The sequence below is a fragment of the Gopherus flavomarginatus genome, chromosome 11 (genome assembly GCF_025201925.1).
Source record: "Gopherus flavomarginatus isolate rGopFla2 chromosome 11, rGopFla2.mat.asm, whole genome shotgun sequence".
In the NCBI taxonomy this organism is placed as follows: domain Eukaryota; kingdom Metazoa; phylum Chordata; order Testudines; family Testudinidae; genus Gopherus; species Gopherus flavomarginatus.
In genome coordinates this window covers 3,972,667-3,998,015 of record NC_066627.1, presented here as the reverse complement: position 1 = coordinate 3,998,015, position 25,349 = coordinate 3,972,667, and the positions used below count along the sequence as shown (strand labels likewise).

The following is a 25,349-nucleotide window of genomic DNA, read 5'->3' as shown; positions in this document are numbered from 1 at the left end:
CTCACCACCCGCAGGGCGGAGCTGGGAGATCCCCTCCCCCGCCCTGCGCACCCCCCCTCTGCCCCGCTTCCCCCTTTGTGCCCCCCCCAGCAGGGAAACCCTCAACCCTCTGCACTCCCCTCCCACAGTCCCGGCTCCCAGCCCCCTCTGCTCTAACCACCAGCCCCCCATCCCCCGCCCCAAGCTAAGAGCGAACCCAGGAGTCCTGGCTCCCAGCCCCCCCTGCTCTAACCACCAGCTCCCCCTCCCCCGCCCCCAAGCTGGGAGCGAACCCAGGAGTCCTGGCTCCCAGCCCCCCCTGCTCTAACCACCAGCCCCCCCTCCCCCGCCCCCAAGCTGGGAGCGAACCCAGGAGTCATGGCTCCCAGCCCCCACCCATGGCAGCGTGTGAACAGACCACTCGGGGGTTCTGCGTTGGTGCTTTTGGACCCATTCACTGTTTATAAACAACTCGGTGTCCCCCCTCCCCAGGTCTCCGCTGGCTGCTCCTGGCACTCAGGACAGGCCTGTAGGTCCTACGTAAACAAGTCCCCATGAAGAAACGGTCAGTGGTGTAGCTCAGGCTGCAGGTGGGGCACAGAGAGCGTTGTAGGGCCTATGTCAACAGATGCCACCGTGGTGACTGGCAGGGAGGCTGGCATGGAGCGGGTCACCAGGGGACAGCTGGCTGATGCAATGATGCATAGGCCCTACATAAACAGACTCACTTATTGTAGGTCCTATGTACGTGCATCCTGAGATACAGCGGGGAGGGATTTGCCACGGGGTCCCTGTGCCTTTCCCACAGCTGCCGATTTCTCAGTCCCACATCAACAGGCCGACTTACGGTAGGTCCTACGTAAACCACTGCTGCGGAATGGAGGCTAGTGAGCAGATTGGGGGGGGTTCACCCCCCAGCAGACCGGGAAGGGGGTCCCTGGCACGGCGCCGGGGGCCAGCCCCCACCCAGCTATTCCTGCCCGGCGGTGGCCGCCAGCTGGCAGTAGAAGTGGGCGGCGAAGTCCGGGTCGACCTGCTCCAGCCGGGCCAGGAAGTGGTTGCGCTCCGGCTCGCTCCAGCCCCAGAACCACTGGTCCCAGAGGCGCAGCTGGCACTGGAAGAGGGAGGGGGGCGGGGCAGGCGCCCCGGAGAGGCTGAGCCCCTCCAGCCCCTCCAGCAGAGGGCGCAGCTTGCCGGGCACAGCCTTGGCCAGCAGGTCCCGCAGGAAGCGCTGGCGCTGGGGGGGCGCCCAGCCCGAGAACCAGTGCAGGACGCAGCGCATCTCCTGGGCCACCCCGCGCGCCAGCAAGGGGCGCTCCGCCATCTGGGGAGAGAGGGGTCAGCGCCGGGGTCAGAGCCCCGCCCCCTGGGGATAGCCCCCACCCTAGGCACAGCCCCGCCCCTGTGCTGTTAGCCCCACCCCCTGGGGATTGCTCCCCACCCTGGGCACAGCCCCGCCCCTGTGCTGTTAGCCCCGCCCCCTGGGGATAGCCCCCACCCTGGGCACAGCCCCACCCCTGTGCTGTTAGCCCCACCCCCTGGGGATAGCCCCCACCCTGGGCACAGCCCCACCCCTGTGCTCTTAGCCCCACCCCCCTGGGGATAGCCCCCACCCTGGGCACAGCCCCACCCCTGTGCTGTTAGCCCCACCCCCCTGGGGATTGCTCCCCACCCTGGGCACAGCCCCACCCCTGTGCTGTTAGCCCCACCCCCTTGGGGATAGCCCCCACCCTGGGCACAGCCCCGCCCCTGTGCTGTTAGCCCCACCCCCTGGGGATAGCCCCCACCCTGGGCACAGACCCGCCCCTGTGCTGTTAGCCCCACCCCCTGGGGATTGCTCCCCACCCTGGGCACAGCCCCACCCCCGTGCTGTTAGCCCTGCCCCCTGGGGATAGCCCCCACCCTGGGCACAGCCCCACCCCTGTGCTGTTAGCCCCACCCCCCTGGGGATAGCCCCCACCCTAGGCACAGCCCGGCCCCTGTGCTGTTAGCCCCACCCCCTGGGGATTGCTCCCCACCCTGGGCACAGCCCCCCCGTGCTGTTAGCCCCACCCCCTGGGGACAGCCCCCACCCTAGGCACAGCCCCGCTCCTGTGCTGTTAGCCCCGCCCCCTGGGGATAGCCCCCACCCTGGGCACAGCCCCGCCCCTGTGCTGTTAGCCCCACCCCCTGGGGATAGCCCCCACCCTGGGCACAGCCCCGCTCCTGTGCTGTTAGCCCCGCCCCCTGGGATAGCCCCCACCCTGGGCACAGCCCCCCCGTGCTGTTAGCCCCGCCCCCTGGGCAGGGGAGGGACAGAGCCCGGCCAGGGGAGAGCTCAGTCCTCACCCGGGTCCGCTGCGCGATCGCCAGACGTCTACAAGCGCAGCCACGGGCCAAGCCTCGTTTTCACCACGGCCCCGCCCGCGAGTGCCGGGCGCAAGCACACGAGCGTTTCCCGAGCGCAAGGACGCGCCTTCAGCTGGCGGCGGAAATAACCGACCGCCTCCGAACGGCCGCCGTCCAGCGCATGCGCAGTGACGGAACCGAGTCGGGGCCGGACGTGCTCGATATTTTCCGAGTAAGGACGGACGCGCCCGAGCGCTGCTGGACCTCACCTCCAGGTCTCGAGCCGCAACCCGAAAGCTCCCGAGGAGTGACGGAAAGTCCCGAAGCCCACTTCCTGGTGCGCGATGGCGCCGGCGCAGACCGAAACGAGGCCGGAAAGACCCGAAGAGCCGAGGCGGGGACTTCCGGGTGGGCGAAGGCTGCCGAGCGGCTCCGAAAAGAACCGAAGGTGCGCGAGGGGCGGCCTGGCAACGGCCGAGCGTCTCCGGAAAGAGCCGACGTGTCGCCGGAAGTTGCCGAGCGGGCCCGGGCCGGGCGAGGGAGGAGGCCGGCAGCGGCGCCACACAAGATGGCGGACGGGGAGGAGGTGACTCTGGACGGGAGGCCGCTGCAGGCGCTGCGGGTCGCCGACCTGAAGGCGGCCCTGCAGCAGCGCGGCCTGGCCAAGAGCGGCCAGAAGAGCGCGCTCATCAAGCGGCTCCGCGGGGTGAGGCGCGGGGCGCAGCGCGCATGCGCGGGGGGACCCCCGCTTCCCGCCCGGCACAGGGCCCGGGGGCCCGCGGGGAGCCAGCACGCATGCGCGGGGATCCCACCCTCGCACGGGCGGGGGGCGGGGAAAGGGGGAGCCCGGGAGGCGCAGGGGTGGGGGGAGGCCCGGGGTAGAGCCAACTGCCGCCAGCAGGGGGAGGCGGGGCTTGGGGAGATCGCACTGCCCCCTCCGGCGGGGGGCGGGGCTTGGGAGAGCCCATGGGCGGGGCTTGGGGAGATCCCATGACTGCCACCAATGGGGGGAGGGGCTAGAGATCCCAGTGCCGCTACCAACGGGGGGTGGGGCTTGAGGAGATCCCACTGCCGCCACCCATGGGGGCGGGGCTTGGGGAGATCCCACTTCCGCCACCAACGGGAAGCGGGGCTTGGGGAGATCCCACAGCTCCAACCAATGGGGGGAGGGGCTTGAGGAGATCCCATATCCGCCACCAATGGAGAGTGGGGCTTAGGGAGATCCCGTATCTGCCTCCAGTGGGGGGGCAGGCCTTGGGGAGATCCCGCAGCTCCAACCAATGGGGGGAGGGGCTTGAGGAGATCCCACTTCCGCCACCAATGGAGAGGTGCTGTTTGGGACATCCCACTGCCACCACCAATCGGGGGTGGGGCTTGGGGAGATCCCATTGCTACCACCAATGGAGGGGTGGCGGCGGCTTCAGGAATCCCACTTACCCCACCAATGGGGGCAGGGTTTAGGGAGATCTCACTGCTGACTCCAATAGGGAGTGGGGTTTAGGGGATCCCCTTGCTACCACAAACCACAGAGGTGAGGCTTGGGGGGATCCTCTTCCTACCACAAATTCAGGGTAGTTGAGGCTTGGGGAAATCCCACTGCTACCGCCAATGTGGGAGGCAGGGCTTCGTGTGGATGTTGTGTTGGACAGTTCATGGTTGGGGGAGTTGTGCTTCAGGGACACAGTTGGTTTGGTTGGAGAGTGAATATGCTAGCACTGGATGTCGGATTATTGTTGAATTACATGATTGGATTGGATTGGATGATCGATGTTGAGTTGAGTTGTGTCTGAGATACATGGTGGAATAGGCTGGATGGCAGCTGTTGTGTTGGACAGTCAACATTGGGTTGAGTTGCCGAGTAGTATGGAGGGAGTGGGTTGTATGGCAGATGTTGAGTTCAGCAATCTACACTGGATTAGGTTGTTGAGTTACAAAGTAGAATTAGATTGGGTGGCAGTTGTTTACTTCAATTGTAGTTGAGTTTTGCGAAGGAATTTGACTGGGTAGCAGTGGTTGAGTTAGGCAGCCAACATTGGGTTGGGTTTTAGTTGCACTGCGTAGTGAATTGTATTGGGCATTGGTGGTTGAGTTGGGCAGCCATCATTGGGCTGGGTTGTAGTTGAGTTGGGCGGTAGAATTGGATTGGGCAGTGGTGGTTTAGTTGGGCATTCAATGTTGGTTTGTTCTGTAGTTGAGTTGGGCGGTGGAATTGGATTGGGTGGTGGTGGTTGTGTTGGACAGCCGATGTTGGGCTGGCTTCTAGTTGAGTTGTGTGATGGAACTAGATTGGGTGGTGGTGGTTGGGTTGGGCTGGTTTGCCCTTGAGTTGTGCAGAGGAATTGGATTGGACAATGGTGGTTTAGTTGGGCATCCAATGTTGGAGTGGTTTGTAGTTGAGTTGGGCGGTGGAATTGGATTGGGCAGCGGTGGTTGGATTGGGCAGCCAGTGTTAGGTCGGATTCTACTAGAGTTGGGCAGTTGAATTGGATTGGGTGGTGGTGGTTGTGTTCGACAGCTGATGTTGGGTTGGGTTGTAGTTGAGTTCTGCGGTAGTATTTCAGATTGAGTGGTGGTGGTTTAGTTAGGCAGCCAATCTTGGGCTGGGTTCTAGTTGAGTTGTGCAATTGAACTGGATTGGGCAGTGGTGGTTGGAGTGGGCAGCCGACTTTGGGCTGGGTTCTAGCTGAGTTGGGCGGTGGTGGTTGCATTGTACAGATGACATTGGGTTGGGTTCTAGTTGAATTGGGCCATGGAATTGGATAGGGCGGTGGTGGTTGGGTTGGGCTGGGTTGTAGTTGAGTTGGGCAGTGGAATTGGATTGGGCAGTGGTGTTTGTGTTGGACAGCCGATGCTGGGTGGTGGAATTTAATTTGGTGGTGGTGGTGAAGTTTGGTATGCAGTGTTGGGTTGGGTTATAGTTCATTTGGGCAGTGGAATTGGATTGGGAGGTGGTGGTTGTGTTGGACAACCGACGTTGTGCTTGGTTCTAGTTGAGTTTTGCGATGTAACTGAATTGGGCGGTGGTGGTTGGATTGGACAGCTGACATTGGGTTGGGTTATAGTTGAGTTGGGCAGTGGAATTGGATTAGGTAACAGTGGTTGGGTTGGGCTGGGTTTTAGTTGAGTTCGGCAGTGGAATTGGATAGGGCGGTGGTGGTTGTGTTGGACAGCTGATGTTGGTCTGGTTTCTAGTTGAGTTGTGCAGTGGAACTGGACTGCGTGGTGGTGGTCGTTGGATTGGACATCCGACGTTGGGTTAGGTTGTAGTTGAGTTGGTCAGTGGAACTGGATTGGGCCATGGTGGTTAGTTGGGCAGCCTGTGTTGGGCTGGGTTCTAGCTGAGTTGGGCGATGGAATTGGATTGGGTGGTGGAGGTTGGGTTGGGCAGGGTTCTCGTTGAGTTGTGCGGTGGAATTTTCTTGGGCCGTGGTGGTTGGGTCGGACAGCTGATGTTGGGCTGGGTTGTAGTTGATTTGTGCGTTTGCATTGGATTGGGTGGTGGTTTAGTTTGGCCGCCGGCATTGGGCTGGGTTGTAGTTCAGGTGTGCGGTGGAATTGGATTGGGTGGTGGTCGTGTTCAGGTTACGTATACCCATCTCATTTGGGTTGAGTGCCCTGGGGTTTTTCCAGCTGGGAGTAGAAATTGGCGATGGAATCTGGCTTTTTGTCTACTGCAGTTTTGTTTGCTTACAAAGAACATACATAGTCTCGTTTTTCTGCAAGCAGGAAGAATCCAGCACCAGCAGATGATTCCTTTGCTTGCTGTCCCAGGCTTGTCTTCCAGCCAGTTATGTGCCTAAAAAGCTTTTGCCTTTCGTTTTCTCTTCAGGCCACGTTACTGTGCTTCCAATCTGCCTGCTTGGCTTTCTCTCTGTGTCCATGTTTCTCTCTCGCTTGTGCTGAGTCTAGTTCTCTCACACTCTGACACACATGTACCCGTATCCTGAAAACAATACTCGGTGAGAACCTGAGGGCTTGGCTACACTCGAAACCCCGAAGCACTGCTGCGGAGCGCTTTGAAATGTGAGTGTGGTCGCGGTGCCAGCGCTGGGAGAGAGCTCTCCCAGCGCTGCACGTACTCCACCTCCCCGTGGGGTTTAGCTTGCAGCGCTGGGACTTGCTGCACTCAGGGGGTGTTTTTTCACACCCCTGAGCGAGAAAGTTGCAGCGCTGTAAAGCGCCAGCGTAGCCAAGGCCTTTGTGTCTGAGTTGTTTGTATTCTTGAGTGGCCTTGGGTGTGCCTTGGAGACGCCTACGGTTACTTGTGCTAAGCCTGAGCGAAGGGCAGCTTTTCATCTCACTGATAATAATGGGCTTTGAATCCAGTCTGTAACAGCGAGCCGACCTGGGTGGGGTTGGATGGCCACTCTTGTGTTCTTCTGTTGGGTTACTCACATGGCAGCTGTGGACGGGGCGGCCGATGGATTGAGATGGGTGAGTTGAAAGGTGGCTGTTGAGTGCGATGGATGGGGATGTCGGCGGGTTGAGCAAGGCTGACAGGTGTTGTGTCGTGGTGGAGTTGGTTTGGATGGCGGATCCACTGGGAAGGTCCAGAAACATAGCAGAGGCTGTTCGGAGACTGATGCGGTGGTGGGTTTTCAGGGCTGTCTAGCTAGGTCTGCGGCTGGTAGAGGGTCTTGTGGGTTGGATGGCAAACACTGACTTGGTCAGCCCATGGGTGTCGTGTTGAGAGAGTTGACTGGGGGGGTCTTGGGTTGTGCAGTGGGTTACAGAGTAGACATTGCATGGGTAGGGTTGAGTCAGGCCTTGAATGTAGCCTTGATGGGATGACTGCTGGGTTGGAGGGCTGCGAATTGGGTGGGAAGATGGTCATCAGGGCGGGCGAGCGTAGCTGGGTTGGGTCAAGTCACGAATGAAGGCTGGAGGTGGGGGATGTGGCTTTGGAAGGGTAGGGAGAGGGTTTTGGGTTGGGCTGCAGAGGCAGTCCATTGAGGGAGTTAGGTTGTGGATGGGTTAAAGGAGAGCACTTGGATGGTTGTGTGGGGTCACGCGTGTGAGGGTTGGGCTCAGCTGGGCGGTGGCAGGCCCTGTCTGTAGGGGCGGGACAGGAGGGCTTGGTGGAGCTGGGGTGGGGGGGCCAGTGCTGGGGCCCCCTCAGCAGCAGGGAGCTGTCTCTGAGCTCGGTGTCTGTCTGCCCCAGGCCCTGATGCTTGAGAACCTCCAGAAGCACTCAACCCTGCACGCCACCTTCCAGCCCAACTCCCAGGTGAGACACCGTCATGAGCACCGGGGAGGAGGGACCTGAGCACAAGTGCAGGCAGCTCTTCCATAGCCCCAGCCACTGCCAGCCCACAGTGAGGGAAGGGGGGCTGTTCCCTCTTCTAGCTCTGCCTCTAACCACTAGAGCCCACTGCCTTCCCAGAGCCAGGAGAGAGCCCAGGAGTCCTGGCTCCCAGCCCCCCTCTCCCAATCTCTTCCCAGAGCCGGTGAGAGAACCCAGGAGTCCTGGCCCCCAGTCCCCTCCCAGACCCATGGAGAGAACCTAGGAGTCCTGGCTCCCAGCGCCCCACCCCAACCACTAGAGCCCATTGCCTTCCCAGAGCAAGGAGAGAACCCAGGAGTCCTGATTCCTAGCCTCCCCTGCTCTAACCACTAGCCCCCTCTTCCCCCCAGAGCCAGGGACGGAACCCAGGAGTCCTGGCTCCCAGGCACACCCCCACTCTAACCACCATCCCCCCTCCCCCTGCAGAGCAAGGGATGGAACGCAGGCATCCTGCCTCCTCACCCTCTCATCTCCCTGCAGATCGGCGAGGAAATGAGCCAGAACAGCTTCATCAAGCAATACCTGGAGAAGCAGCATGAACTGCTGCAGCAGCGGCTGCAGAGGGAGGCACGGGAGGCAGCTGAACTGGAGGGTGAGTGTGGGGTGGGGCCCAGTCCCTAGTGTCAGTGCCCAAGGACCCTGGTTCTTTTCAGCCGGGGGTAGGGGGTGACCACTGGGCACATCTGATTGCCTGGGATTCCCCTCAGCATTCAGCCAGTGGGCATGAGGCGTCTTCAGAACCTAAGCCACCGGGTGAGGTGGAAATGGGTGCCTTTGATTGGCTGACTGCAGAGGGAGTGTCAGCCAATGGCAGGGCTGCGGCCAGGTTTGCATCTCTGGGTCTGCCCAGTAATACCTGCATCCTTCCCCCTTTCTGTGGCTGGAGCGAGCTTTGCCCTCTGCATCTGGAGCAGGTGGCTGACTGGACTCTAGAACCCTGGGATCTAGAACAGCATGCTCTGGAGCTGGTGTTCTGGAGTGGGATTCTGGAATGAGTGGTCTGGAATCTAGAAAACATAGCACTTGGGTTGGTCTAGAACATGCTGCCCCAGTCTGGAATTCGCTCCGGAAGGGTGTGTGGGACCCAGAAGTCTGAGGTGATCTAGAACCTTGCTCTCCCCAGGGGTGTGTCATTGCCTCTGGTCATGAGCTCTCTTCGCCCCACTAACCAAGCACTTTAGAACCAGGGGTCTAGACCGAGACACTTAGAATATTGCTTGGGTCTAGACCCCTCGGTGCACTCTTTGAGACCATATTCAGCAGAGATCTAGAATGCTGTCTGCTCCAGATAAGAGTTTTGAGAGACCAGGATACAGTCTAGAACCTAGATCACTCTAGATCCATGCCACTCAGTTTTGAAGTGAACACTGGCTCCCATGATCCTTTGCTATCTGGAGGCGAGATCTGGTCGGGGTGCAGGGGGTCAGAGTACTGCAGTTGCAGAAACCTCACTGCCTGAGGAGCTAGAAAACCAGAGAGTCAGCAAGAATGGAGAAGGAAGGTGCTGGGTCTAGAACAGGTGAGTTCTGGCTCAGATGGAGCGAAGTTCTAGATCACCGGGTGGTGAGTTCTGTCCAAGCGGGATCTGGATTCAACAGGCTGGGCCTGGCCTGGGTATCCAGAAGGGAGAGGTTCTGGATCGGGGGTGGTGCAAACGTCTAGAACAGGATGCAGCCTGGACTTCAGGCCCAGCTCCTCAAGCTGATGGTTCCCTGTCACTTCCAAGCCTCTGGGAAGAGCTACCCCATCTCCCGGGAGAGAAACGACTCTGACGAGGAGGGGACCAGGAGGCAGGAGCGCCGCTCCACCCGGGTCAGGCAGGTCAGTGCTGCAGCATAGAGCTGAGGGCGCCGGGCTGCAGGGAATGGGGCAGGAGCAGCAGGGGGTGCCGGGCTGCGGGGAGCGGAGCAGGTGCAGCAGGGGGCACTGGGCTGCGGGGAGCGGAGCAGGTGCAGCAGGGGGCACTGGGCTGCGGGGAGCGGGGCGGGGCAGCAGGGGGCACAGGGCTGCGGGGAGCGGGGCGGGGCAGCAGGGGTCACTGGGCTGCACAGAGCCAAGTAGGGGCAGTAGGAGGCGCTGGGCTGCAGGGAGCGGGGCGGGGCAGCAGGGGGCACTGGGCTGCACAGAGCCAGGCAGGGGCAGCAGGGGGCACTGGGCTGCAGGGAGTGGGGCAGGAGCAGCAGGGGGTGCCGGGCTGCAGGGAGCGGGGCAGGGGCAGCAGGGGGCACTGGGCTGCACAGAGCCAGGCAGGGGCAGTAGGGGGCGCTGGGCTGCACAGAGCCAGGCAGGGGCAGCAGGGGGCTCTGGGCTGCACAGAGCCAGGCAGGGGCAGTAGGAGGCTCTGGGCTGCAGGGAGCGGGGCAGGGGCAGCTGGGGGCACTGGGCTGCACGGAGCCAGGCAGGGGCAGCAGGGGGCTCTGGGCTGCACAGAGCCAGGCAGGTGCAGCAGGGGGCACTGGGCTGCAGGGAGCGGGGCAGGGGCAGCAGGGGGCACTGGGCTGCACAGAGCCAGGCAGGGGCAGTAGGAGGCGCTGGGCTGCACAGAGCCAGGCAGGGGCAGTAGGAGGCGCTGGGCTGCACAGAGCCAGGCAGGGGCAGTAGGAGGCGCTGGGCTGCACAGAGCCAGGCAGGGGCAGTAGGAGGCGCTGGGCTGCAGGGAGCGGGGCAGGGGCAGCAGGGGGCTCTGGGCTGCAGGGAGCGGGGCAGGGGCAGCAGGGGGCTCTGGGCTGCACAGAGCCAGGCAGGAGCAGCAGGGGGTGCTGGGCTGCGGGGAGCGGGGCAGGGGCAGCAGGGGGCACTGGGCTGCACAGAGCCAGGCAGGGGCAGTAGGAGGCGCTGGGCTGCAGGGAGCGGGGCAGGCGCAGCAAGGGGCGCTGGGCTGCACGGAGCCAGGCAGGCGCAGCAGGGGGCGCTGGGCTGCAGGGAGTTGGGTGGGGGGCAGCAGGGGGCGCCAGGCTGCAGGGAGCGGGGCAGGGGCAGCAGGGGGCGCCGGGCTGCACGGAGCCAGGCAGGCGCAGCAGGGGGCACTGGGCTGCAGGGAGTGGGTGGGGGGCAGCAGGGGGCGTTGGGCTGCAGGGAACGGGGCGGGGGCTTGGCAAGGGGCACCGTGGGGGGGTACCCGGGCTGCGAGGAGCAGGGAGAGGATGGCGCACTGTGCTGCAGGGTGTGGGGGGGCCAGAGTGAGGGGGACAGGGGGCGCCGTGCTGGAGGGTGTGGGGGGGGGACAGGGGACGCTGAGCATTGAGGGGGCAGCAGGGAGCACCCTCTCTGAGCCGCTCCCCTTCTCTCCCAGGCCAGAGCCACCAAGCCCCCGGAGGGCACCCAGGCCATGGGGCCAGAGGAGCGGGAGGCGCCCCCTAGGGGCCGGAGGAGCGTGCCACGGCCCACCCTGAAGCTGGAGGAGGAGGAGGACGAGGAGGAGGAAGACGAGGAGGAAGAGGAGGACGAGGAGGAGGAGGAGGACGAGGAGGAGGAGGAGGAAGCAAAGGCTCTGGAGGGGAAGGAGGCTTCTCGGGGGATGGGGGAAGCCTGGGCCCCAGGCCCTCAGGCGAGCAGCTCACCCCAGGAAATCAGGGGGTCCTGGCAGGAGAAGGGGGGGCTTATGGTCCCAGCACCCCAACAGACAGGAGTGCCCAGATCCCCAGCACCCCAGGAAGTGGGAGGGGGCCGATCTCCGGCACCCCAGGAAGTGCGGTGGCCTGAGGCCCAGGGAATGGGGGGCCCCAGATCACCAGGGCCCCAAGAAAGGGGGTCAGCCCAGGCCCTGGAGCCCCAGGAGACAGAGGGGCCCAGAGCTCCCGAGCCCCAGGAAAGGGGGGTGACCGGGACCTTGGAATCCCAGGGAAGTGGGACAGTTGTGACTCCAGCCCCCGAGGAGAAGGGGGAGCCCAGCCTGCCAGACCCCCAGGAAAAGGGGGAGCCCAGCCTAATGGCCCCCCAGAAGAAGGAGGAGCCCAGCCTGCCAGCTCCCCACGAGAAGGGGGAGCCCAGCCTGCCAGACCCCCAGGAAAAGGGGAAGTCCAGCCCAACAGCCCCCCACGAGAAGGGGGATCCCAGCCTACTGGCCCCCCATGAGACGGAGGAACCCAGCCCACCAGCCCCCCAGGCAAAGGCGGAGGCCAGCCCGCCGGCCCACCAGGAGAAGGGGCAGCCCAGCCCAACGGCTCCCCTGCTGCAGGATTCCTCAGAGAAGAAGGGAGTGGCTGGACTCCAGGAAGACATGGGGGTCCCCCAGGAGGAGGCAGAGGAGCCCCCTGAGATCTCACAAGAAGAGGGGGTGGCTGCAACCGCCAGCTCCCCAGCCCCTCCCCAGCTGACAGAAGGGGAGGCACCAATGGCCCCCCCTGAGGAGGATGAGCCCCCTCCCCCACTGCTGACCAAGGAGGCCCCCCCCAGTCAGAAAAGGCCGTCAGGGACCCACCCAGCATCACCTTCCCCTCCCCCCCAGTGCCGGCGGAGGGGTGGGTCCAACTCAGACTCCGACTCAGACTCCACTTCCTCCGGATCCCGCTCCAGCCGTTCCGAGTCGCCCACCGGGAAGCACGAGGCCTCACGCTCCAGCTCCAGCAGCAGCAGAAAGGTGAGCCCTGAGCCGCCTGCCCTGCTCCCTGTGTGATCTAGAACCCGACCCTACGCCAGAGCCATGTTCAGGGGGGCTAGGCCTGTTCCAGACCCAGTCTCTGTGTTCTAGATCACCTTCCCCACCAGCTCCCTGTGCGATCTAGAACCCAACCCTACGCCAGAGCCATCTTCAGGGGGGCTAGGCCTGTTCCAGACCCAGTCTTGGATTTCTAAATTTCCCTCCCCCTCCAGCTCCCTGTGCGATCTAGAACCCGACCCTACGCCAGAGCCATGTTCAGGGGGGTTAGGCCTGTTCCAGACCCAGTCTTGGAGTTCTAAATCCCCTCCCCCACCAGCTCCGGCTCCCTGTGCGATCTAGAACCCGACCCTACACCAGAGCCATTTCCTGGAGGACTAGGCCTGTTCCAGATCCAGTCTTGGTGTTCTAGATCCCCTTCCCCACCAGCTCCTGCTCCTGTGTGATCTAGAACTCAACCCTACGCCAGAGCCATGTTCTGGAGGGCTAGGCCTGTTCCAGGCCCAGTCTTGGTGTTCTAGGTTGCAGTCTCCTCTTATAGACCCAAAAAGGTGCCCCGTTTCTCCATGATCTAGTTCTGGGTCCCATTCCTGCTCCCCTTCCTGGGGTGCTGGGCTCGCTTCAGGTGCAGGGGGGCATTCTAGAGTCTAGCCAAGCTCCAGACCCTGCAGGGGCAACTGCCTCTCCATACAGATCCTGCCTCTGGCGCTGGCTATTAGTGACCATAACAGAGAAGCTGAACATCATGGGGGGCGCCCCCCCAGTAGTATCTACATTCAGAAAGGAATCGATACCAACCGAGACTGCTGGTGACCCAGAAAATCAGAGGACCAGGGGAAAATGCTTGCAAACCGCAGGGAGAGTCAGGGAGGCTCAGTTTGCAGCTATTCTCCCAGGGAATAGTCGGGAGGAGGCTGGGAGAAGCCAAACAGGAGTCAGAGCAGGGACAGAGGAGCAGCTTGAAAGAGACAGCCGGTGCCACAGCAGGAGTGGCAGGAAGCCCGTCGGAAGCAGGGAGTGTGGCACGAAGGGAGCCCAAGGTCATGGCAGAGACGCGCTCTCGGCATCGCTCCTCGCTGACCGGCCACGGGTCAATTCCCACCTCCCTCCCCAGCCGCTCTCGGTGGGTGACGGGGCTGAGGACGCAGCGCACGGTGATGACAACCTGGCGTGATGCCCCAGGCCCAGGCTCTGTGCTAGGGAACTGGCCTCGCGCCCAGCAGGCTGGCACCTCGCTCCCGTGACGCCCGTTTCTCCTGGCAGTGCCAGGCCCGGCTAAGCTCTAGCAAAGAGCCGCGGGATCGGCCCTGAGCTGGGCCCCACAGGCTGTAGGAAGGGAAATCTGCCTTGCCAGTCAGCCCATGGATCCATATGCAGGGATGGGCAGCGAGCCTGGGCCAAGCTCCCTCCCCAAGGGCTCCTAGCCCAGTGAGCGGGGCAGGGCTCTCCTGGGTCAGTGACGCGCCCTGGGAACCCCAATCCTCGCTCGCCGCGCAGCTGCCCTCAGGAAAGCTCCCGGCACGGTAGGAGAGAGCCCGAGGTCCCTGGGCGCCCAGTGCCCACCCCTGGCACCCTGCACGCAGAGCCATCCCCGAGCTCCAAGGCACTGGGAGAAAGGCCAGAGCCAGGCTGCGGGAGAGCCGGCAAAGCCTGGGCCTGCTCAGCGGGGAGCAGGGGCGACCGCGGGGCCACGGCACAGGGCTGTAAACTCCTGGCTGGGCCGGAGACAGGGATGGGGGCACCCGAGCAGGGGTCAGGAAGATGCAGCAGGTTTCCAGCAGGCAGAATTTCCGTTAACCCTTGGAACTCACTGCCAAGGGATGGGCTGAGGCCAGAAGTTGAAGGGAGTTTGACACACAACGAGCCACATTCCTGGAGGCCGGGTCCAGCGACGGCTATTGGCCAAGCTGGTCAGGGACGCGGCCCCCAGCGCCAGTGGCCCCAGAGCTTGGGCTGCCAGGAGCTGGCTGGCTCGCTGGATTGCCCTGTTCTGGCCAGTCGGACGCAGCGTGCTGGGCAAGAGGGGTCCGGTTCTTAGGTTCCAGGGCCTGTGATGTTCTAGACCCTGCGGACCCCCCCATCCGCTCCCAATTCTGTTCAGACCCCATCCCTCTCCAAACTCTACATCCTGGTTCCAGATCCACCTGGCAGTTCTAGATCCTGACCAAGTTCTCGAGCCCCAAGGAGCCAGAGTCCTGCTCCCCATCTGGTCGATACTCTAGATCCGGCTCTAGGTCGCCTCCCCCTATTCCAGATCTCATCTGGGGGCGATGCCTCACTAAAGCTCTGTCTGTTTATCTGGATGTCCCAGTCGCGCAGCCCTGACGCCTCACGGGCCGGCCCCAGCTCCCCACGCACCAAAGAGCCCTCCCCAGCAAGACAGCAGGAGGCGCTGGAGAGTCCCATGGCAGAGGGCAGACCGGCCACCTCGCCCCCGCCGGCCCCCCAGAGACGCCCCAGCCACGGGCACCGGCACAGCCCGTTGTCGCAGCAGGTATGAGAGAGGGGCACGGGCCCCATTCCTCTGTGGAATGGGGTACCGGGCTGTGCCCTCCAGGGGGCACTGGCTCCGATCCGGCCCCAGGGCCAGTGAGAGAACGGGCTGGGGGGCGGGAATGGGTCCCCTCTAACACAGGCCCCTCGTCTGCCTCTCCCCACAGGGCGGCTCAGAGACCCCAGGGGGCCCAGCCAGGGTAGTGCCCACGGGGGACCCGCCGCGCCAGGCAGAGCAGAGGCAGCGTGCGAGGTAAGTGTGCAGAGGCTGGGAGAGGGGCAGCTCGGACACCTGAGTCCCTGAGCCAGGGGGTGGGGGCAGGGATGGGACATCGGGGGAGGGGCAGGCTCGGACACCTGGGTCCCTGATCTGGGGGGCGGGGGCAGGGATGGGACATCGGGGGAGGGGCAGGCTCGGACACCTGGGTCCCTGATCTGGGGGGCGGGGGCAGGGATGGGACATCGGGGGAGGGGCAGGCTCGGACACCTGGGTCCCTGAGCCAGGGGGCGGGGGCAGGGATGGGACATCGGGGGAGGGGCAGGCTCGGACACCTGGGTCCCTGAGCTGGGGGGGGGCAGGGGCAGGCTCGGACACCTGGGTCCCTGATCTGGGGGGCGGGGGCAGGGATGGGACATCGGGGGAGGGGCAGGCTCGGACACCTGGGTCCCTGATCCGGGGGGCAGGGGCAGGGATGGGACATCGGGGGAGGGGCAGGCTCGGACACCTGGGTCCCTGATCTGGGGGGCGGGGGCAGGGATGGGACATCGGGGGAGGGGCAGGCTCGGACACCTGGGTCCCTGAGCTGGGGGGGGCAGGGATGGGACATCGGGGGAGGGGCAGGCTCGGACACCTGGGTCCCTGAGCTGAGGGGGGGCAGGGACAGGGATGGGACATCGGGGGAGGGGCAGGCTCGGACACCTGGGTCCCTGAGCTGAGGGGGGGCAGGGACAGGGATGGGACATCGGGGGAGGGGCAGGCTCGGACACCTGGGTCCCTGAGCTGAGGGGGGGCAGGGACAGGGATGGGACATCGGGGGAGGGGCAGGCTCGGACACCTGGGTCCCTGAGCTGAGGGGGGGCAGGGACAGGGATGGGACATCGGGGGAGGGGCAGGCTCGGACACCTGGGTCCCTGAGCTGGGGGGAGGGGGGGCTGTGTGGGCTGGCAGTGGTGGTTAGGGCTGTGAGCTGGGCGGGGAGGGTGTTGATGGGGGCGGGGCTGTGAGCGAGGGGGGCTGCAGCCGGGGGGCGGAGTTGGGATGTGGGGGTGGGGCTGTGAGGGAGGGGCTGTGGGGGGGATGTGGGCGGGGGGATGCCCCTGGGGAAGTTGAGGGGGCGGGGCTCTGGGTCGAGGGGGACTGAGGGGGCGGGGCTCGGGGGTGGGTAGGGGCTGCAGGGGGCGGGGCTCTGGCTCGGGGGCTGCAGGGGGCTGAGGGGGCGGGGCCGGGAGTGGGGTAGGGGCTGAGGGGGCGGGGCTCTGGCTCGGGGGGGCTGAGGGGGCGGGGCTCGGGGGCGGGGGTGGGTAGGGGCTGCAGGGGGCGGGGCTCGGGGCCGAGCTGGGGGCTGAGGGGGCGGGGCCGGGAGTGGGGTAGGGGCTGCAGGGGGCGGGGCTCGGGGCCGAGCTGGGGGCGGGGCTCTGGCTCGGGGTCGGGGGTGGGGTAGGGGCTGCAGGGGGCGGGGCTCTGGCTCGGGGGCTGCAGGGGGCGGGGCTCTGGGCCGCGCTGGGGGCGGGGCTGTGCGGCGGCCCCGCCCCCGCGCGGGGGCTGCTGGGAAGCGGTAAAATGGCCGCCCCGCCCGCTCGCCGCCTGCCGCTGCCGCTGCCCCGGCCCGGTCCGCAGCCCTGAGCCGCCATCGCCGCCGCCATCGCCATGCCGGGCCCGCGGGCCCGCGGGTGAGACCCGCCCCGCCCCCCATCGCCGGCTCCGGCCGGGCCCCCCCTTCACACCGCCCGGCGGGGGCGGGGAGCGCTGGGGGGCGGGGGATGGAGAGCTGGGGGGGCGGTGGGGAGAGGTGGGGGGCAGGGGCTGGGCGTGTGATGGAGGGGAGAGCTGGAGGTGTGATGGGTTGGGGGTGAAGGGGATGGGGCTTTGGGGGGCAGGGGCTTTGGGGGTGTGATGGGAGGGCTGGGGCTTTGGGGGGTGTGGAGAGCTGGGAGGGCTGGGGATGTGATGGGGTGGGGGTGAAGGGGCTCTGGGATGAGCAAGTGAAGGGATATAGGGCACCCACCCCCCAGTAACGCCCCATTTCCTCCCAGTAGCCAGGAGGAGAAGGAGGAGGTGCCTATGGAGTTGGAGCCCCGCCAGGCTGGCACTAGCCCCCCGACCGGCCCCCTTGCTCAGCCCCCCGGCCCCGACGAGCTCCCCGACAGGGGGCCCGAGGACGAGGAGAAGAAAGAGGTAGCATGGCGGGGCGCCCTGTGGTGTGATGGGCAGGTGGGGGTCCCAGCGGGGGGTAGCTCGGCCAGCATGGGGCAGGGCATGGGTTGGGGAGCGCCAATGGGGAGGACTTTGCTGGCAAAACCAGGGTGGGGGAGGGGTTTGCCCCCTTTCCAAGGCTTTTGGGCGGGTCTCCCCCACTTCCAGAGTTGCTCATAGTGGAGGAGACGGGGGGGCTGGAATAAGCCCGCATGTGCTGCCGGCCAATTTCGGGGTGCTCTCCTGGGCACCCCTAGCCACAGGAGGGTTTCGGGATCCCCGCCAGAGCCAGCCAAGCCTCCCCCTGGCCCCCCGTTAGCTGTAATTTGGGGACGCAGGGCCTGGGGCTGCGGGAGGGGAGAGGGGGTTGGTTCTGCACAGTGTCGCCTTGTCATGAGGTTCATCTCTCCCGAGCTCCGCCCTGATCCTCGGTGCTCCCCCCGCCCCGGCTGGAGGCACCCCTCTCCCAGAGCCGCCTCCGGGGACAGGCAGGCCCCCCCGCAGCCCCCCAATCCCCCGTTGACCTTCTCCTCTGGACTCCTCTGTTCTGATCCACGTTTTTAAAGAGCATCCGGCCCAGCGGGCACACGCGCCAGAGAGATGCGGAGAGAGAGACAGAGAGCGGGCGGGGGGAGGGGAGCATGAACCCCGGCGTCCGGGCGATTCAAGCTCTCAGCTGTGTGGAGCCCCTGGAGACCCTGCTTCTGCGCAGCTCCGCTGGGATGTCATCTGCATTTGGGGCCGGGGCATCTGCTGCTCATGGACCTTGGCCCCTGGGGTCTCCAGGCTGATGGCACTGTCCGAGGACCTGGGGGTCATCTCCAGGCCCCCAAGGTCACTGATAGCCTCTGGGGTCTCCAGGCTGGTGGATTCACTGCAAACCCCTCTGTTACCGAGCTGCGCCCCCAAAGCATCTGCACTGCCAGGAGCCTCCGCTGCCCCTGGGACTCGCTCCAAGGCCCTCCGGCCCCTGGGGTCTCCGCTGCCCCTGGGACTCGCTCCAAGGCCCTCCGGCCCCTGGGGTCTCCGCTGCCCCTGGGACTCGCTCCAAGGCCCTCCGGCCCCTGGGGTCTCCGCTGCCCCTGGGACTCGCTCCAAGGCCCTCCGGCCCCTGGGGTCTCCGCTGCTCCTGGGATTCGCTCCAAGGACCTCTGGCCCCCGGGCGTCTCCTGCGGCCCCTGGGTCTCTGCTGTTCCTGGGACTTGCTCCAAAGACCTCCGGCCCCCAGGCGTTTCCTCCGGCCCCCGGGCGTCTCCTCCAGCCCCCAGGGTCTCCGTTGCTCCTGGGATTTGCTCCAAGGATCTCCAGCCCCCGGGATCTCCGTTGCTCCTGGGACTCACTCCAATGACCTCCGGCCCCCGGGTGTCTCCTGCGGCCCCTGGGGTCTCCGCTGCTCCTGGGACTCGCTCCAAGGACCTCTGGCCCCTGAGTGTTTCCTCTAACACCCGGGGCAGAACTCTGCTGTTCAAGGGATGAGCTCTGAACACCTTCATCTCCTGGGGGTCCCTGCAACTCTCACGAGTCATTCCAAGGATCTCCAGCCCCTGGGGTCTCGGTTGCTCTCAGACCATGCCAGGACCTCCGGCACCCAGGCCTCTCCTCCAGCTCTGGGAGTCTCCATTGCTCTCAGGACGTCCGGGCCCCACAGTCTCCGCTGTCTTGGGACTTGCTGCAAGGACCTCCAGCCCCTGGGTGTCCCCTCTGGCCCCCAGGGGCAGAACTCATCTGCTCTGAAGATCTTCATCTCTGGGGAATCCCTGCAACTCTCAGGTTGCTCCAAGGACCTCCAGCCCCTGGGGTTCTCCACCACCCTAGGGGTCTCCGTTGTTCTCAGGACTTGCTCTAAGGACCTCCAGCCCCTGGGGTTCTCCTCCACCCCGGGGGTCTCCACCCCCTCAGGACTTGCTCTAAGGACCTCCAGCCCCTGGGGTTCTCCTCCACCCCAGGGGTCTCCGTTGTTCTCAGGACTTGCTCTAAGGACCTCCAGCCCCTGGGGTTCTCCTCCACCCCGGGGGTCTCCACCCCCTCAGGACTTGCTCCAAGGACCTCCAGCCCCTGGGGTTCTCCTCCACCCCAGGGGTCTCCGTTGCTCTCAGGACTTGCTCCAAGGACCTCCAGCCCCGGGTGCCCGCTCTCTTGGGACTCTCCACCCAGCCCCCCGCCGGCGGGCGGCTCCCACCTTTGCCCTCTCTCCTCCGGGACGCCAGCCAGCGCTAGGTTCCTCCACCACCACCACCTTGTCTCTTGCCGCCCCGCCCCGCCCCTCCAAACCTGGGAGGGTGCTTTGTGATTGGACCGGCCGTTGCCTAGCTACCCTGGGCACTGCGGTGCGATTGGCCGACGAAGGACGCCCCAGGTGTGAGATGGTACCTGGCGCCTCTGGCAGCACCTTTATTTCTTCTTGTCTCTTTGGTTTCCTTATGTTCTTTAAGACAAAGGAGGTTTTTGGTTAAAGTCTGTGCAGAGTTTTTGGGGGGAGGGGCTCAGCCTGCAAGGGGTTAATGGATCTGTGGGGCAGCAGGGTTCCCAGCTCCCTCTTCGGGGTTTGAGCTTTCCAGGAATAAATCCAGGGGGGCAGCGTTGGGTCATGGGGCTCACAGAGTGTAGGGTGGGACCAGCAGCTTGTGGGGAGCAATGTGAGGGATTGGGGTAATGAGAGGCAGTGTGGGGCTGGTGGGGGACAGAGGCGGTAGGGTCATGGGGTAGTGTGTGGGGCTGGAGGTGGGCAGTGAGGGGAATAGAGGTCCTGGGGGGAAGTGAGGGGGTCAGGGTCATGGGGGGCAGTTTGGGGAATAGGGTCATAGGCAATGTGTGGGGCTGGCGGCGGGCAGTGGGGTGTTGGTCATGGGGGACAGTGTGTGGAGTTAGCTATGGGCAGTGCTGGGTTCGGGGTCATGGGGGCAGCGTGTGGGGCTGGCGGGGGGCAGTGGGGGTCAGGGTCATGGGGGGCAGCGTGTGGGGCTGGCGGGGGGCAGTGAGGGGGTCAGAGTCATGGGGGGCAGTGTGGGATTGGCAGTGGGGGGATCAGGGTCATGGCAGCGTGTGGGGCTGGCAGGGGGCAGTGAGGAGGTCAGGGTCATAGGGGGCAGTGTGGGATTGGCAGTGTGTGGGGATTGGGGTCATGGGGGACCTTGTGTGGGGCTGGCGGGCAGTGAGGAGGTCAGGGTCATGGGGGGCAGTGGGGGATTGGCAGTGTGGGGATCGGGGTCATGGGGGGACAGTGTGGAATTGGCAATGGGGTAGACCCCCTTTCCCAGGACTCTGAGCCCTAGCCGTGCCCTGTTGCTGGGGTGGGGGAGGGTGCCCCGTTATTCCTGGACTGTCTGAGAACCCCCCATCTCCCAGCCCCTTGGCCCCATCCGAGCCACTTGCGCCCTCCACCCCAGTGGGTCTGGGGGCCGCTGCCCCACGGAGAGGTGCTGACCGGCCCCCTCCCCCTATGTGGGGCTCTCTCCCCTCCTCCGTCTTGTTTCCTCCTCCCCTCTCTCCGCAGGTCACGGTGCAGCACAAGGCCTTCAAGAGGAAGATCTCCGTCGTGTGTAAGTGCCCCCCGAGATCGGGGCGGACTCCATAGGCCCTGTGGGGCAGTGGGAGGGGCCATGGGAGTGGGGCACTGGGTCCCTGCCCCATGCTCTGATTGGCTGTAGGGTTGTGTGTGGAGGGGGGAATAAGGGGTGGCCCTTCTGGGGGTCTCCATCCTGTGCTCTGTTGGCTATCAGGGTTGGGTGTGGCCCAGGGGTGGGGTGGGACAGTGGCCCATGCTGTGCTCTGATTGGCTGTTGGGTTGCAGCAGCGGCCAAGGGGGCAGCGGCAGGGAACAGTGACACGGAGGGCGGCCAGTCGGGGGGGCGCAAGCGGCGCTGGGGGTCCAGCACGGCTGCCACCCAGAAGAAGCCGTCCATCAGCATCACCACCGAGTCGCTTAAGGTATGGGGGCCCTGCCCTGCACACCCTCTTCCATGCCATGCCCGGCTCCCCCGCTGGGGGGTTGCTGCAGTGGGCCCCAGGTGGTGCCCCCGGACGCCTGGGTCCCATTGTTCTGCTCCCCGCAGAGCCTGATCCCTGAGATGAAGCCGGTGGTGGGGCAGGAGGCGGTGGTGGATCTGCATGCCGACGACTCCCGCATTTCAGAGGATGAGGGAGAGCGCCATGGGGAGCCGCCGGCCCACGAGAAGGGGCTGAAGATCTGCCGGACCGTCACACAGGTACAGGGGAGCCACAGAGCCCTGCACTGCCGTCCCAGACACCGGGGTCCCGTCCCGTGCCCCACATGTTCTCTCTCCTGCGGCAGGTGGTGCCAGCCGAGGGGCAGGAGAATGGGCAGGGCGAGGAGGAAGAAGAGGAGGAGAAGGAGCCAGAGGAAGAGCAGCCCGAAGCCCCTCAGGTCACAGCAGAGGTGCCGTTACCCCCACCTGTGGAGCACGAAGTCAAGAAAGGTCAGGACTGGGCTGGGGGACAGCAAGGGGAGCCTGGAGTCAGGGGCAAGGTCAGGCTGACCTGGGGGAGTGGTGGTGGCTCGGGGAGCATGGGTTATGGGGCTGTGGGGGCCTGGAATGGGGGTTGAGGCCAGGATGGGCTCTGGGCAGTGGCGGGAGGGGGCTGGGGGTGCCTGGAGTGTGAGGCAAGGCCGGGCTGGGACACTACGGGTACCTGGACTGGGGAGCAGCCTGTGGGGCAGGGGAGGTGTCACAGGAATCGGGTTGGGGGGGGAAGCAGAGACCATGGGAGTGAGCGGGGCGGGGGGTGGATCAGGAGTCAGAGGGCCCCCAATGGCTGTCTTACCCCTCTCTGTCCCCTGCAGTGACACTCAGCGACACCCTGACGCGCCGCTCCATCAGCCAGCAGCGCTCGGGCGTCTCCATCACCATCGACGACCCCGTGCGCACGGCCCAGCTCCCGTCACCCCCCCGCGCCAAGCCCAGCCCCATCGTGCACATCTGCAACCTGGTGAGTGGGGGCTGAACCCCTGCCGCGCCCTGCCTGGTCAGCGCGCCGGGCCTGCTGTTGCCAGGTGTGGCGCAGACGGGCAGGGGCTGCTGGCCGGGCTCCGGCTGCTCAGAGAGGTGGGAGCCCTGCTCTCTTGGCCCCCGCTTAGCTCACCCCTCGCCCGCAGGTGCGGCCCTTCACGCTGGGCCAGTTGAAGGAGCTGCTGGGCCGGACGGGGACGCTGGTGGAAGAAGCCTTCTGGATCGACAAGATCAAATCGCACTGCTACGTCACGGTGAGTGTCCCCCCGCCCGGCCCCCCGCCCCGGCCACGGGCCAGCCCCCGCCCCTGCTCCAGCTCTCTTTCTCCCCCCGCAGTACTCCACGGTGGAGGAGGCGGTGCTGACTCGCAACGCCCTGCACGGGGTGAAATGGCCCCAATCTAACCCCAAGTTCCTGTGCGCTGACTTCGCCGAGCAGGACGAGGTACCAGCCGCCGGCGGAGCGCGGTGGGGGGGGCACCACACCTGTTCAGATCCTTTCCCCCAGCTGGATTACTCTGGGGGGCTCTGTTGGGGGAGGAGTTTGGGGGCTCAAGGCTAGTTTGTGGGAAGTCGTTGGGGGGGCTGGTGGGAGTTTGGGGGGACCAGGGAGAGTCAGGGCACTGAGGATTTTGGGGCAGTTGGAGGGTGGGGGCAGCAGGGGTTGGGGCGGGCAGTTTTGGGGGAGGAGCAGGGACAACCTCTGACCCCCTCTCTCCTCAGCTGGACTTCCACCGGGGGCTGCTGCCCGAACGGGCGGTGGAGGCAGCTGCGGCCCCAGGGCCCGGGCCGGCCGGTGGGCGTGGGGGCCGGCGCTCAGCCCCCCGGGAGCCGGAGCGGGCCGTGCGGGAGCAGTGGGCGGAGCGGGAGCGGGAGATGGAGCGGCGGGAGCGCACGCGGGCCGAGCGCGAGTGGGACCGTGACAAGGTGCGCGAGGGGCCCCGCTCCCGTTCCCGCGAGCACCGCCGCAAGGAGCCGCCCAAGGCCAAGGAGAAGAAGGGCGAGAAGAAAGGTACTGGGCAGATGGGCTGGGGCGGTGGGGGTGGGGCAGAACTGGGGGTGCGGGCTGCTGAGCCCCACACTGACCTGACCCCCCCACCTCCAGAGAAGCCCCCGGAGGAGCCCCCCGCCAAGCTGCTGGACGATCTCTTCCGCAAGACCAAGGCCGCCCCCTGCATCTACTGGCTGCCTTTGACCGACACCCAGGTGAGCACGGCGGGTCGCCCCGGTTCCCTGCCTCTGCTTGGTGTGGGGCTGACCAGGGACTCTTGGGAGGAATTGGGGGCTCCCCTGCCCGGCACTCACCCCCTCTCTTGCAGTTCGTGCAGGAGCGGGCGGCCTGGGGATCAGGGGGAGCAGAGCAGGGGGCTCCCCGGGGTTTGGGGGCTGCCCGGCACTCACCCCCTCTCCCGCAGTTCATGCAGGAGCGGGCGGCCTGGGGAGCAGAGCGGGGAATTTCCTGGGGATTGGGGGCTGCCCGGCCCGGCACTCACTCCTCTCCCGCAGTTCGTGCAGGAGCGGGCGGCCTGGGGATCAGGGGGAGCAGAGCAGGGGGCTCCCCGGGGTTTGGGGGCTGCCCGGCCCGGCACTCACCCCCTCTCCCGCAGTTCGTGCAGGAGCGGGCGGCCTGGGGATCAGGGGGAGCGGAGCAGGGGGCTCCCCGGGGTTTGGGGGCTGCCCGGCCCGGCACTCACCCCCTCTCCCGCAGTTCGTGCAGAAGCAGGCAGAGCGGGCAGCCCGGGCGCGGGAGCGGGAGCGGCGCCGCAAGGAGCTGGAGGAGGAGGAGTTGCGCCAGCGGGAGCGGAGCCGCCAGGCTGAGCGGGAGAAGCGCCGGGAGCACAGCCGGGAGCGGGGGGCTGGGGGTGCCCCAGGGGCGGCAGGCGGCGCCGAGCGGGGAGGCCGGGAGCGCCGCGAGGCCAAGAGGCACAGCCGGAGCCGGAGCCGCAGCACCCCGGTGAGGGACCGCGGGGGGCGCCGCTGAGCCTCCGTTGGGCAGCTGTGGGGGAGGCGGGCCCAGCCCTCCATGGGGTCACCCCAGGCTCTGCCGGGGGCTGCTGGGTTATTGAGTTGGATAATTCTGCCCCCCCCACCCTCTGAGGCAGATCCCCCCCCGTTAATTTGTATTTTATTTTGGGACAAATGTGTTTTTTTTATTCTGCTGTTGCTGGGAATCGAGAGGAATAAAAGCCGGAGTTAGTTTCATACGCGAGGGGTGTGTGTGATTCTTGGGAGGCCGAGCGCCAGCATCGGGGCACCCGGGTGGCACTGTGGGGTCACCCCCAAGGTACTGCCAGCCCCCCACAGAGTCTACCCAGCACTCTGCCCCCACTCTGCTGTGGGGCTTCTACCAGGACCAGCCAGAAGAGTGGGTGTTTGAGGGAAAATCAAACAAATCCCTTCGTAAAACCCTGGGTTTTCCCAAGTGGTGTCTTGCTCCTGACACCCCAAATTCACACACACACCCCAGAATTTCTCAGCTGGGAAAAGAGGGGTAAGTTGGCAGAGTTGAGTGTCTCCGGGTGATGCCCAATTTCGTCACTCATTAACCAGGCCACAGTTGTTAAGGGGCAAGGCCCTTTTCCCAGTGGTGGTATTTGTAATTTTCCAGGATAAAAACACCCTGACAGGTTTAAAACGGCCCCAGAGCAACAGGCGAGGTGCTGGACCGGTTCTGTGGTTGTGCAGGGTTTAAAAGCCTGAGAGAAATGAGGGACCCAGGCCTTGATTTCCCCAGAAATGGGATTAGCCGTTTCTTTGCCTGCCCCTTTTCAAACACTTCTCCAGGTGAAGAAACGATAAAAACCTTCCTGTCGAATGAGAAATGACTCTCTGCTCCTGGGGGTGGAATCTGAAAATATTTAAAATTGATTTAAAGGACTACTTTTTTTTAAAATGATTTTTATTTTTTAGGCTAATTTTTAAAAACTCCAGATAGGCCAGTTTAAAAATGTAGGTTTTCCCTCATTCTCTCCATTCGTGAGTTTAAAAAGACTCCGTGAAATCCATGAAGGAGAGAAAATACTTTCTCAGGATGAAAATACTGACAATTGGGAGAAAGGGAAGGGGCAGGGGCTTCTTCACATGCACGCTCGCATCTGTTCCATGGTAGGTGCAGGCCGTGTGCACGGTTGCTGGAGATTTTTCCCCCAGTGTTCTCCGTAGGTGCTGGGCCTAGTGTCCCCTGGAGCCCTGTGCTCATGGGGCCACTGGCTCCGCATCCTTGACAGTCGCTGGAACGTCTTTTGCGATTGCAAGTCTCCTAGTGGTTCTTGGAGTTTGTCTTGTGTAT

The 25,349-nt window shown here is 64.9% G+C and overlaps 3 protein-coding genes and 1 long non-coding RNA gene across 16 annotated transcripts; 2 read left to right on the top strand and 2 right to left on the bottom strand.

Moving 5' to 3' along the window:
• Nucleotides 1–418: 418 nt before the first annotated feature.
• Nucleotides 419–2,668, bottom strand: C11H14orf119 (chromosome 11 C14orf119 homolog). Of its 2 annotated transcripts, none has more exons than XM_050918934.1 (2): nucleotides 2,577–2,668; nucleotides 419–1,303 (listed from the first exon to the last, which is right to left on the bottom strand). In XM_050918934.1, exon 2 carries the CDS (start codon nucleotides 1,301–1,303, stop codon nucleotides 950–952), a length of 354 nt encoding a protein of 117 aa, XP_050774891.1. In that variant the 5' UTR covers nucleotides 2,577–2,668; the 3' UTR covers nucleotides 419–949. The 2 variants fall into 2 exon arrangements, with proteins under 2 accessions (XP_050774891.1, XP_050774890.1); XM_050918933.1 differs by lacking the exon at nucleotides 2,577–2,668 and adding an exon at nucleotides 2,308–2,404.
• Nucleotides 2,479–24,264, top strand: ACIN1 (apoptotic chromatin condensation inducer 1). 9 transcript variants are annotated; one of them, XM_050918918.1, is made up of 18 exons: nucleotides 2,479–2,755; nucleotides 7,469–7,534; nucleotides 8,072–8,183; nucleotides 9,318–9,412; nucleotides 10,884–12,170; nucleotides 14,500–14,682; nucleotides 14,849–14,934; nucleotides 16,935–17,076; nucleotides 20,588–20,633; nucleotides 20,885–21,021; nucleotides 21,147–21,299; nucleotides 21,386–21,530; nucleotides 21,896–22,041; nucleotides 22,208–22,315; nucleotides 22,398–22,505; nucleotides 22,784–23,072; nucleotides 23,166–23,266; nucleotides 23,769–24,264. In XM_050918918.1, exons 1-18 carry the CDS (start codon nucleotides 2,489–2,491, stop codon nucleotides 24,039–24,041), a joined length of 3,744 nt encoding a protein of 1,247 aa, XP_050774875.1. In that variant the 5' UTR covers nucleotides 2,479–2,488; the 3' UTR covers nucleotides 24,042–24,264. The 9 variants fall into 9 exon arrangements, with proteins under 9 accessions (XP_050774875.1, XP_050774874.1, XP_050774873.1 ...); XM_050918917.1 differs by having other exon boundaries at nucleotides 8,018–8,183; nucleotides 16,938–17,076; XM_050918916.1 differs by having other exon boundaries at nucleotides 8,018–8,183.
• Nucleotides 17,889–20,017, top strand: LOC127031913 (uncharacterized). 4 transcript variants are annotated; one of them, XM_050918929.1, is made up of 2 exons: nucleotides 17,889–18,069; nucleotides 18,525–20,017. In XM_050918929.1, the coding sequence occupies exon 2, from the start codon at nucleotides 18,567–18,569 to the stop codon at nucleotides 19,545–19,547; it is 981 nt and encodes a 326-aa protein (XP_050774886.1). In that variant the 5' UTR covers nucleotides 17,889–18,069; nucleotides 18,525–18,566; the 3' UTR covers nucleotides 19,548–20,017. The 4 variants fall into 4 exon arrangements, with proteins under 4 accessions (XP_050774886.1, XP_050774885.1, XP_050774888.1 ...); XM_050918928.1 differs by having other exon boundaries at nucleotides 17,889–18,116; XM_050918931.1 differs by lacking the exon at nucleotides 17,889–18,069 and adding an exon at nucleotides 18,072–18,163.
• LOC127031917 (uncharacterized) lies at nucleotides 17,945–18,573 on the bottom strand. The gene is made up of 3 exons (XR_007768600.1): nucleotides 18,444–18,573; nucleotides 18,184–18,309; nucleotides 17,945–18,041 (listed from the first exon to the last, which is right to left on the bottom strand). It is a non-coding gene; the product is annotated as an uncharacterized LOC127031917 (long non-coding RNA).
• Nucleotides 24,265–25,349: the final 1,085 nt, after the last annotated feature.